General features: G+C 37.5%; 1 protein-coding gene across 1 annotated transcript; it reads left to right on the forward strand.

Moving 5' to 3' along the window:
• The first annotated feature begins 4,971 nt into the window (after nt 1-4,971).
• LOC140925612 (rhodopsin-like) lies at nt 4,972-6,836 on the forward strand. Its single transcript, XM_073375527.1, has 2 exons — nt 4,972-5,598; nt 6,374-6,836. The coding sequence occupies exons 1-2, from the start codon at nt 4,991-4,993 to the stop codon at nt 6,834-6,836; spliced, it is 1,071 nt and encodes a 356-aa protein (XP_073231628.1). The 5' UTR covers nt 4,972-4,990.
• The last annotated feature ends 6,405 nt before the right edge of the window (nt 6,837-13,241 follow it).

A 13,241-nucleotide genomic window follows, 5' to 3' on the forward strand; every position in this document is an offset into this window, starting at 1 on the left:
AAATCGAAAACATATTTAAAGAACATGTCCCTAATGTAATACTTGAGTTATCTGAAAAAATCCGCTGAAGTATGTAGGGAAAACTTTGAAAATTAGCCTCACGTCCTGCTTTTTCTAGGACGCCGGCGAATCGCTGCCAACAACGGCGTCGACTTCAGTGGGACGCCGGCAAGTGCCTAGATAAGCATGCGCAGTAAGCCTGTCACGCAGTCCAACGGCGTCGTCGTGCGAAAGTCGTCAATTCGTAAGCTCCCTAATGTCAATAAAATATGAACTTTTTATTTGCTTTAAATGCCTGAGACGGGCGCCGAAAGACTTGGACAAGTTAAAAAACTTGTTCAAAAGTTCAAAAGACGAGTTCAAAAACTTGAACGCCAAAACCCAGGGAATCCAAAATTGAGGTCCAATTTTTTAGCCGCTTGACCGGCGCGGCGTAAAACACCATAACCGTCCAAATTGTTGTACAGTAAAAGGGTGGCTGCATGAATGCGTGGTTACTTAGCTGGGAGACACCCAACCCCATCCCCAGGGTTTACTCGTTTTCAATATGGCGACTCCATATTGGAAAACGAGAGGACCCTGGGGACGAGATTGGGATTTGCTATAGTAGTGATCTGCGCATGGGCAGAAATTCAACCTGGTTCGTCAGTTCCGTGTGAACAGAGCGAAAATAATGAATGGTTTCGTATGAACGAAGTGTCCGTTCAAATTTTTTGAGGGAATTCGCTTTTGTCTTTTCTTAAATTATTCGTAAACACATATGCATTTCAAAGAAAGAAAAAGCACTCTTGATATTATCACATGACGTTTATTAGACATTTAAACCGTACAAGCTGAAGAGATATATTCATCTTGATTTATAGTGATTAAAAGGTAAACCTTTACATTGTAACACCTCAATAGATTGACCTCTAGGCCAAGCAAAAAAGTCTCTCGAAAGTTCTAACAGCTGAAAAGGTTCCTAATTTTGTTGGTCTCGCCTCTTTAACATTACCCATAATAAACTTTGTTTACCCTCCCCCACCCACACCCCCACCCCACCCCCCCCCCCCCCCCCCAAAAAAAATGCATAAGATTCGTTTTCAGTTTCTTCTGGGTATTAAAGTAGTCCCAAGAGAAAGCGAAAACAAAGAAACATCTGTTTGGGGTCGGGGGGTAGGTAAACAGGGTGTATTATGGGCCCCGCGATAGTCACGAATTCGATTCAGAGCCTAAAATTCGCTACTGTTCTTCATTTCGGTAGCGAACTCCTATTTTGAATATTGCTCCGGGGCCAAAGTTTTTATCGGCCGAACCATTGGTCGAGTTAGCAGGCGGTATCTTACAGACATCCAGCTGCGATGATTCGACACAGAAGTCAAACTTCGTTTTATTAACTTGACAGAAAACCACTTAACCTGTATATTCTAAACACAGCCCAAAATCACCGGATGGTAAGTATTTTTATAGTGTGGTGTTGGACAAAGTCGGAAAATATCATCTACACTTCAAATTCTAATTTACGATCCAACCCTGAGGCTTTATGTTGTTGCGTTTGAGTAAATTTTTCCTGTGTATTGTATTTTCACATTGCTAGAAACCGTTTTAAGTAGATATCAGGGAAGAATTGGAAATTCGGCCCATTCACTTGTGCCGAAGCAATAATGTATTTCTGGCTAATTTCAATTAAACGGATGAAACAGGCAGTTTAAAAAAAGAAGAAGAAGAACGTTTTCTTCCTTTTGCCTCCCACTATTTCGAAAACAATTAATTAGCTCTAAGTTTACACAATAGGATTGAGAACTATTCATAAAAATATAGTTGATATTTTTTTCAGTTTTTGCCTTTTCAAATGTCAGTTAGTATATAGCTTGCTGGGAGAATGATCAATAAGATGTTTTTTAGATGTCACCATAGTTTTATCTTAATGTGTCAAATAAGACAAATATGCCGTAATTGTTTTATGAAAAATCACCGAAAATTTTCACTTAAAAGCGCTTGACGCTTTTTAAAGCGGTGGTTAATGAATGTAAAGTTAATATTCAACGGCGCTTTATATTTTATAACTCGCATTCAGAAGAAGGAAAGACACGATACTTTGTGCCATAGGTACATGAGCTTATTTCTGTGAACGAACTGCTTTGCCTACACTACTAGCCAAGTACTAAAAGAACTGAGTATAGCTTCAGGAGAATCTGCTCTTCTATTTCGGTAAGTTAAGAGGCAGCAATTACAAAACATAAATTTTCTTTCATTTCAGACCTCTTTTCAGAAGAACTATCTGCTATTAGTTTCAAAGAAACTAGTTAATCCAACAATCTGATAAAATCTGAATATGGAAAATACCTCTTTGCTTCAATATCAACAAAAATTGTGCACATTAAAATGAAGTAGCAAGTATTTTCACAAGAGTGTTTAAAATGATTTGCGATAAACGGAATGTTTGCTGCGGAACAATCATTTAAAATCTACACGAATTCAGTTTACGCTGTGTTAGATTCATCCCGCCTTTGTTACATCTTTCAAACCGATTCTGAAGATGAGTGTAGCAAATTAAGTAATTCTCAATGGATCCCAAATCTCTTGATAACATAAAGAAAAGAAATACAGTCGACTCTCTCTTGGCCGGGACACCTTGGTAAAACGGACAGCTTGAGTTGATACCTGCCTTTCTTTACTCCAAGTTTATTTGACTCTGTTTAAGACGGACATCTCTCGAGGACCAAAGTTGTCCTTCGTGGAGAGTAAGAAAAAAATAGACAAACCATTGACAAAAAATTACGACTTTTTGCAGGCACGTAACAACTTTTTACAAGGATATATATACTTGATAAGGCCAGGGAAAAATTTGTTCCTGTGGTGGGAAAAATCCATAACTGAGACCTTCGTTACAAGGGAAGCATTTGTTGAGAAAAGACTGCCTAACAATGAAATATTTAAGTGCCGAGAAGTTCATCACAGTTAAATACGCAACTTTATGCAGTCTGAAAAGAGAGCCCGAAAAACTGAGGTGGGCTTCACGGGATTCGAATCCTGACTGTCTGCGATAGTGGTTCAGCGCACTAACCAATTGAGCTAGCTAACAGCCCAACTGGGAGCTGGTCATTAAATTTGTTCTTTTTATACCCGGGAAAGATGAAGATGAAAATGATGGATACATGAATTTCTTTTATTCATCGTTTAATGAAATATTTGGTGAAAAACCTCTTGAATATTTCATACTGGGAAAACAGGATGGAGGAGCAATTCTCATTCAGTTTTTCCAGCGCAACACGTCTTTCCAACATTGTTGCGACAGTCTATTTCGAATGCTTACAGCATTGTTCCAACATTGTTCCAATATTGTTCCAATAATGTTACCCTGTAACCAAGCGAAGTTGGAAATCGTCTCGTGTAACATTGCCTTTAAATTCCAAAGCACAACAATCCCATTGCAAAAAAAATGCATGAAGAGTTTGCTTTCAGCAAAAACATTCTTGTAAAAGAGATCCTTACCCTCTAAGACTTGTGAGTGGGACACTCATTTGCTGCTTTGGCCGAGGATGTGTGCGCTTACACAATATTTTTCGAATAAGAATCATTTTGGAAACTATTCAAACATGACCAGTGAAGTGGTTATATACAAGCCATTTTGAAATACGTGATAGCTAGAGGACAATTCTCATACGGGAAGCTTTAATTATGTTAGGACACTAAAACGTTTTTTTTTTTTCAATGTCTTTAATAATCATTATTTTAAAATTTATAAAAATATTCATGTATTTCATTTTATATGCCGTTTGAAATAGAGGTATTTTAGAACACTTCTCAAAGTGGTAGGGATATTGTTTCGCTCGAAGACACCGCGATTTATCTCTTTTTAACGAAAATAAAAAAGGTTAGGGACAATTTCTTACGATTTGTAAGGGTTTCATTTGTGTCACAACAAAATCAAAACCATGAGATCTCCATTTCTGAAAATGAAAATTTCCTGTGGATCTAGTAAATGACCTGGAAACGATCGTCTGAGCGCAGAAGGCGGGTACTTTTCTCGATAAAAAAATCCCGAACGGAAATATTTTGAAAACCGTCTTATCAAAGGTCTAAGCTAAACGATACTTCTGTCACATTATCAATCATGAATTAGCGTGTTCCAGGCCCAGGATAGTAATATGGCTCATAAATCCCTTTGTAATGTTTCTTGGCCAGATTACTTAGTTGCGCCTTAAATTTTATACTGTCATTGCCTATAATTTAATATCTCTTGAAGCACCAAAGTTTGCGATTCCAATAGACTTGCTACAAGTCGACCTGTCATTAGTTCTTAGTATAAGTGAGCGAAGCGAACTTCGATGCATGGGGTCGTGCAACAACCGAGCGAGCGACTAAGTCATAACCAACTCGGAAAAAATAAAGGACGTTTAGCGAGTCTACGATTCCAACTGAAAGCGTCACTTTTCAAGACCCGGCAGCGAGATTATTTAATACCTTACCTGATAAGCGAAGGCAAGAAACTGACTATGAAAAATTCGTTAGGTTAGCGAAGAAACTTACGTCATCCAAAGCAGAAAACGTATAACTGATTTTTCTGTTTTTCCTCTGCTTCTTTAACCAATGTTCAATTTTTATTGAATCTTTTTTCCCCAATATTGTATCTTGATAATCCTCTTTTTTATGAATATTTAAAAAAAGCTACTTTCTTTTTAGCATGCTGTACATGTTATCAATTTTTTGTATATATCCTTTTAAATTCAAAATTAAACTAATTTTGTGAAATGATAGAATGTAGTTAGGGCACATCGTAGCTAGTATTAGTAGGCGAATAGTCACATCGTGGATGCACTTCTAATAAAGTCATACTTATTACCGTGCAGAAAAAAAAAAAAGATGCGAAAAACGCGTACATGAAGGTTCATCATTAATCAAACAAATTAAACAATATTTACATCAAGACGGACGGGATTTTATTCTTTTTTAATTGTTGAAATTTGGTGTGCTTTCAGAGAGGGAGAACATTTAGTTTGCATCGAACATGAAGCAATCCGAGGACATATATTCTGGGAACAAGAGCGGCTTCTTAGCATATGGTCTTGTAATGTTCTTCATTCTGACCATCGGTTTCCTTGGCAACGTTCTGACCCTTTTCGTCCTCATACGGCCTGAACACCGTAGGCGCAATCTGACCCCTCTGATGATCAACCTTGCTCTAGCTGACATATTTATCATAATTTTTGGCTACCCTTTGGTAATCCAAGCTAATATCCGTGGGAACCTGCCCGAAAGCTCGCACTGCATTTGGGGAGCATTTGTCAATGGTACTGTCGGCATAGCATGCATTTGTACGCTGACCGAAATGAGCGTGGTGTCTTACATCGGACTTAAGCAAGTGAACAGGAATTCCAGATTTTCAGCGCGTCAAAATGCCTACTTAATTGGTGCGTCGTGGATGTACGGTGGTCTATGCATGCTGCCGCCTCTACTGGGGTGGAATCGTTTTGTTGTTTCTGCTTCTAGACTCAGCTGCTGTCCAGACTGGGTAGGGAGATCTTCCGCGGATACAGCTTACAATCTTCTACTTGTTTTTTTCGGTTTCTTTATCCCTATTGTAGCCATTGTGATCTGCTATTACAAAATTTACAGGTAAGTAGCCGTTCAGTTAAATCGTTTCTCCTGTTTACTTTGAACATAGTTACGTACTTTGAATCAGAATGTGCTACTTTGCAGGAGCTTATCAATATTAACAGAGAGCTTTAGGTTCGAGGGCGATGACGGCTACGAGTACGAGATTTTCTCAATACTAAGTTGTGCACGCGCGTGAGCCAACGTCATTTTGGCGAGAAAATGAGATAGCCGTCGTCATAATCTACGACTAGTTTTCGCGACAATGTCGTAGTGGCGGGAAAAAAGTAATCAAATGTAACAAGTTTTATCATTTTGCTATCGGGAAAGGACTAAACGTTCTCCAATAAAAATAACCGCACTTATTTTTCGGTAAAAAATAGTGCAATGAAGCTTTCCGGGTCGGACATTTTTCAACAATACGAGAAAAACTTTAAGTTAAATCTCGTAATCGTACTCGTACTGTTCCTCAAATCTAAAGCTCTCTGTTAATAGGTTCCTGGATTCTGGTGGGAGTCCGCTAAGAAGGCGCTTTGGAGGAAGACACGCGTGTCCTCCTTCCCTGAGCGGGCCGCTAATCTTGTGCACCTGAAAACAAAAGTGGTGGGCGTGAACTTTTATTGACTTGTTAAAGTCCCCTCGTGCATGTAATCCCTTATTCATTCAATTGCTTGATTGATGATTGATCTGGTTAATTTGAATATTCCAGTTGCTGTTGCGTGCTAGCGAGGAGCACGGAATAAACACTCTTTTTTTCATTTTTACACAATAAGGTTTTTTTCTAATCTTCCTTCAGCTTAGTTCGCAGGAATATCGTGCCAGGAAACCTTGAAGTACAGCTAAGACAGCGCAGCTCCAAGATTAAACTAGTGCGGATTACAGCCACGTCCGTCGCTGCGGTCATGTTGAGTTGGGCGCCATATAGCTTTGTGAGCCTCGCAGCGACATTTACCGGAAAACAGGTGATAGAATTGTGGGAAGCTGAAATTCCTGAGTTGTTGGCCAAAGCCTCCGTGGTTTACAATCCAGTTATTTACGTCATCATGAACAGCCAATTCCGTGCATCTCTATTCCGTATTCTACGATTGCACAGGCGCTCTACAGTTCCCTTGATAGTCACAACATACCGGTATAGCGTAAGGCCTAGCGCAGGCCATCGCCATAACAACATGGAACAATCTAGAGGAATTAGTCTTCTTAAAATACCCTCCGCTGCAGAAAGTCAAATTTTGCATCAAGTAACTTTTAAGAACATATAAAGTATTGACAGGAACTTTTTAATAAAAGCATCTCCGTTTTGAATTCTGAAGCTTTTTTGAATAGGACCCTATCTTACGAAATACAATTTGGTTCACATGGAGTCTGAAATGGGAAAAAATCCAAAAAAAGGAAAACCACACTTGTCTTTAAGTATGTACAGAAGAGGTTTAACCAATTCTAGAGTGCAAGCAGTCTGTTTTTTCTCGAAAATTTGTAAGCGAGTGTGATGTGCGAAAATTTGAGCAGCGAAGCCGCCAGCAGGGGAGTTGCGACGGCGCCAGTACTGGCGCCCTCACAACTCGCTGCTCGCGGCTTCACGCTCGAATACTCAGATATCCATATTGCAATCACCCTCACGCACTCATAGATTACCGAGCAAAAGAGAGACCGCTGGCAGTCTAAACCAATTCCCTTGGTTAATAAAACGTCAGAAAATCATTAACAAGACATATTCCACCACTATTGGTCAGATATCCTTTTTTAGTCATTCTTGAAGAATTCCCATCCATCCCATCGGGAAAAGAGCTAGCCTAACGCTCTTCTTCTAATCAACGTTTTGGGCAGCTCTGGTTTTTTATGCCAGAGAGTAAACAGAAGACGGTTCCACCACCCTAAGAGTCGTTTTCCAGCAAAAATAATGATAATGATTTAAGCAAAACATAGTTTCTATTTATAGGAGTATGTAAAAGTTCGTGGCCTCATGGCACACGCTATCGCCTATCATGCTCTCTGTCCCGGATTCGAGTCCCGTCAATTTTTTTTTGTTTCCTTTTCTTCTTGCCCCTCCCCCCGTCCTTATTTCATACTGTTGGCCCTTTCCATTTCTTTCCCCCCTCTTATTTATATTCAGATGGAGCTCTTTAATATGAAAGACAACACTATGCTTTATTAATGTTGCAGCTCTTGTTGCGTATACATATTAAGTGTTCGCTGATATCGTACCTGTCGACAGGAGGACAGCAATAGGTAAAGGCGTTCCTCCCTGTAGACGGAGCCGGAGTCTTATTCTAAGTCATAAGAGCGCTTACGATTTTGTTAGCGGAATCATAACCTCGATTGAAGGGATCACGACTTTTTCCACTTTCTTCCATCTCCGCTCAAGACTCTGTCGCTTACAATCTAGTGAAAACCAGATCACAGTGTTAGCAAGCAGAAACGAATTATATATTGTTATCCGGGTTAGTTATTCTGCTTTTGCTTGCGACTCAGTCAATCTCGGTTGTCACTAGGCCGGTGTCACAGTGATATGGGCATCCCCGTGTTTCAGGCATCCCCATTCCCAAAACCTTAAACCCGCCTATTTCTATCATATTAAAAATTAAAAACTTGACGCACAGTTTCTGTTATTTTTTTGGTTGTTCTTTCATTTTTTTTTGCACTATTACACTTGAAACTTCCGTCTAAATTCTCGTGCTCGTAAAATGTTTTAATCGCTATTTTGTTTAGGTCATTAACAGTTTTTACAGACGTCAAGTGTGTATGATCTTTTAAAGAGAACAATAAAAACCCTTTTTTCCTATGGTAAATAGACAGTTTTGATATATTGACGTTCAGATACCATTTTCCAGTTTTAAACTAAAAACATACACCCCACCCTATTCTCTCTTGCTCCACAGTTTTAAGCCTAAACTGACTTAACTGCCTGCTACTCTGGTTATCCGGCTTACCACTTCAAAAATATTTTACTGGGCTGCTGATGGAAAGCAGGAGCTATTTTTTGTGAGCGCAAGTGGTTTTGTTTTGGCGGTAGAACCAAAGAATGGGGATACTGCCAGCTTTTAGGGTAGCTAACGCCCAGTCTATGATATGGAGAAAAGTTTTCCCAGGTACTAGGTTTTAAATAAATTAATACACGATTTAGAAGTAGCACATACACGAGGTGGTTCTTCGTCTACCTCATTCCTGGTCAAATTAGAATTTGGAAATTTTGGTTTTTGAGGAAAGGGGAAAACCGGAGTACACGGAGAAAAACTTCTCAGAGCAAGGGAGAGAACCAACAACGAACGCAACCCACATATGGCGTCAACGCCGGGAGTTGAACCCGGGCCACATTAGTGGAAGGCGAGTGCTCTCACCACTGTGCTATCCCTTGCTCTTTACCATTTCCAAAGGTAGCGTTTGTTTTTAAAGTCAGAGTGTGCTTCTTTTTCGTTAAACTGGAATAAATTCCGTTGGCAAAACTTTTGGAAACCTAAGAACGGATATTTAAACCCAAGGCAACCCTCTCGAAATCTCCCAAGCACCACTAATTGAAAGCCATGAGTTCTTTCTTTTACATTTTACTGAAAGCAGGTATCTAAGTAAGTTTGAAGTCATTGGTTTTCCTACACTTTTCAACAAGACAATGAAAAGGATTTGTGGATGTGAAGTTTATTCATGGCGTTTGATGAAGGTGTCGTCTCTGAATCCAAATTATAGAAGTGTGCGTGAAAAGTAGTTTTAACATTCAATGACTCGTGGAATCAAAATCAATTAAACAGCGCGGCAACATTACAATATACCATCGGATACATTTAGATCTTTCATCTTGCCGGCGACCATATAGTTATAAGGAAACCAACTCATCCATGCAGATTAGTGTATTTATAGTTATTGCGACAAATCACCATGTTATGCATGTCACAGAGCGGCTGATAGTGTCTGAATTTATGCCTATGTCTCAAACCAGACTGTGTTTATGCCTATGTCTTAAGACCAAACAGAAATTCCTTTTAGTCGCTACAAGGAAGGAACGTGAAATGAAATCAAATAATAAAGTGAGAATTATTATACAAGGAAGCCCTAGATTTTGTTGACGAACACCATCGTGTTCAAGAAATACTATACTTTATTGCCAGTTAGACTAGGAGTTGCCGAGGAAAAGTCTCTAAATTTTCATAGAAAATAGATGGGCTTCCGAACGGAGACACAACAAGGCACTTTTTGTAATCAAGTACTTTGTCAATTTAATACCGAGTCTTAAAAGAGAAAATGTTTGTTAGTTACTCATGTATTTATTTACGGGATGACAAACGTTACTACTGAGATAAAAAACCAAGAATAAAATCCTAATATTAGCTTCGAGGGCTGAAGAGAAATGATGGAATAAAAATTAAAGAAATTCTGTCTTGAAATAATAGAATAAAACATTTTTGTCGAGAAATTTCCTTTGCCCGGAATAGACAGATTTTTTCGAACGGAATAACAATTTTGTGACTAAAGCACTTAATTAAATAACGAAAATTTTCGTGAGAGAAAAAGGACATTCATTTTTTCCCTTTTCAATCCCCGATAAGTTGTTCCTAGCATCTTTTATTTTGTTTTGTATTGTTTATCACCATGGCAAATAACGTTTTTCCGAAAAAAAAAAAAAAACAGTACAACCTCAATTTCAGATATCTTTTTCATCTCACATCTCCCTCGCCACTTTTTTTGATAATGAACTATATAAATGAAAAATCTGTCTTCTCCTGTTTCGAGTTTCGTTTTACACTCCGCGAATGTCAACGGAAGTTTTTCTTGCATAGTCCTGTTTTCGTCGTAAGTTTTGTTATTCTGACATCAATTTCCGTGATTCAGAACATGCAGCATCTATATGAAATACTTTCCCGGGGAAACTCTTTAATCGCAAGCCGCAGGTGAAAGAAGGTATTTAAAAGGTACACTAGCACAATAATAGTTTTTATAAAACTATAGGATCTAGTTTAAATATGAATAGATGACCTACTATAAATGTTTTTAAACTATCTAAGGTCTTGTCTCCCTGAGACCTCCAAATTGATTATGGGTTTGTCAAATTGTTTTTCCAATAAGACAGTTTCAAACACTAGGGAAAGAAAATGAATTTTAAAAAAAAATGAGGACGATAATTATAAATTGACTCGCTAGCAAGTGCTTTTTCAAAAGTTTCTCAAAACCAGAGAGTTCTACCAATTGTAATATTGTACCTCCGCGAAAAAACTGTTAACTCAGTATGAGATCTAGGCCCGTAACTTCCTTAGTCCATTAAGATACATGGCAGTTAGTACAGGATATGTTTTTTTTTCATAGCTAAAGGAAACAAAGGTCTTGTCCTTTGACCTGTCAACTATCCACGTACTGTCTGATTCTAAAACTGAATTGAATTTGTTAATTTTATACCAAGTTATTTGTATATTTTGCGCGGAAATGTCCGGCCTTAAAAACTGAAAAAATATGTGTTATGCGTAGGAAAAAATTCTCCCGTCCTCCTTAGTTTTTATTGCCTTACAACCTTGTGTTTTGTCTATCCATGTAAACTAGATATGTGAATGTTTTTTTCAATAACATAAAACTGAAAAACTGGAAAACTTTAACCGTTCACAGACTTACAAAAGTTGGTGAAATCTTTGTAAAATGTCTATATTTCCTTTGTAAATTACGAACTCCGTAAATGCCCACATTCACAGAGATTTTGTAACTTTACAAATATTCTTTAAATTTTAACACATTTCGTCCGAAAAGATCGCCTAAAATGTGTGTATAATTTTGCTGAAATCTCTGTAAATTTGATGTAACATTTACACAGATTTTACACGACAAACAACTTGACAAATGTCTTTAAAATCTCTTTACTTTCTCCGCTGTAGAAATCACTCAAGAAGAAACCCCTGTAAACCCCTAAAAATAAAATCTGCATGTCTGCGTCTTTGTAAAAATTGAAAGCGCATAAAATGTCTGTGAAATGTGAACACAAATAAAAACTACAAAAAATGAAGTCTGTGAATGGACCAAATTTTCCAGTGATATATCTGTAATACTGGAAACGTTTTATTAAGCCAATCTACCTTGCCTGATATTTGCCTTACAGAGTCTTCGACTGCGGACCTTCAGGGTATTTATATTAATCAACAAGGTTGTTTCTAGAACACTTTGGTTAGGTTTTCAATTTTTTCCTTAGTCGTAGTAAAACTGCTTCTTTTGTAAATGTTCGATACAGGATTTTTTTCTTTTTTACGGTGCCGTTTTGTAAGAAACCTTTTGAGGTTAAGCTTTTTAAGTAACAGAAGATATAAATTTCACATAATACAACATATTAACTTCTTTATCTATTCATATTCAGGTCACGTACAGTTCACTACCGGGTTCTAGTCAGTGTTTTTTTTCAAGTGATGTGTACATTACATCAAGTGGACAAAGTCGCTTCGCACGTAGCAATTTTTTGACTCTTATTGTGTAAAAGATACTGTAATTCTTTGAAATCGGGTAAACAAACAATCTTCACATTTTAGCCACTAAAATAGATATGGCTTTAGGTAACTTTGACATCCGGACAGCTGCTCTGAGCTGTTGAGATTAAATTAATGGAATTTGCTTCATTCTTGCCAAATGGCAAGATTCAATTTTGATACGTCCTAACCAAATTACTAGGGAGGACGCTAAGACTCCGTTTCAGCAAAAGCCATATTTGCTTTCTAGTTTGGCCCAAAACGGCATTTAAAACTATAAATCAGTCTTAATGGAAAGCGATTTTTGCACTGCGCGTCATACCCTTGTGTTCGTTTTTCCTCAGGATTGACCTTCCACTCCCATCCTAAACACAGTTTCCATCTATGGGGATCGCTTCCGGTAACTCTAGGCTTTGTTTTGGCCTGAAGGATCTATTTAATTTATTTGTAAATTTGTACACTGGATGGCTTCGCGTCTTTTTAGTTTTTGGCCAAAATAACTTCGATTCGCGCTTGTATTGAAGTCTACTACAAAACAGCCGATTTTTCTTTACAAGGTAAGTACATTACCTGAGCGAAACCATTATTTTGTGATACATAACGTTTTTAATTGAGAAAAAACAAACTTTTGCAAAAATTTCTTTTCCAGAATTTGGAGCGAGTTTAATTCCTTTTGACGTAGAACAGACTAGAAGGTAATAAAAAATTTCACGGTGTTGTTTAATAGCCCTAAAACATAACATATATTTGATATAGCGAAATGTTCCAGCCATAAACAAGGTTGTGTAAACATCTTTGACATTTTAATTTTCTATTATTATTCATTTTAAAAATGTTCTATCATCGATAACTTAAATCGAGAACTGGAATTTTCTATATTATTTTTTTTGTTGTTAATTTTTATTCAATAATGTCAATAGAGCACAATAAGTGTTATTTTTGTCGTTGTATATATAGAACTTTACTTGTAAAGGGGTGTTTTACGTGTTGTTTTGTATGTAACACGAAGTCCAAAGTAAAAAATAAACAAAAAATAGTATTGGTATTATAAAAAGATAAGGAAAGATGTTAACTGGAAAGAGTGCATGAATTTTCGTAGTACGAATGTCGTTCTAAGCAGATTTCTAAAGTGTGCTTAGCCGGAAAACATTATATTTGTAGTTTTTCCCCCATTTTATAAAAAGAAAAAATTTTTCATTTTGATCTCTAATTTTCCGGTTCATTTTACCATTTGCCTTA

The sequence above is a fragment of the Porites lutea genome, chromosome 2 (genome assembly GCF_958299795.1).
Source record: "Porites lutea chromosome 2, jaPorLute2.1, whole genome shotgun sequence".
Lineage (NCBI taxonomy): Eukaryota > Metazoa > Cnidaria > Anthozoa > Scleractinia > Poritidae > Porites > Porites lutea.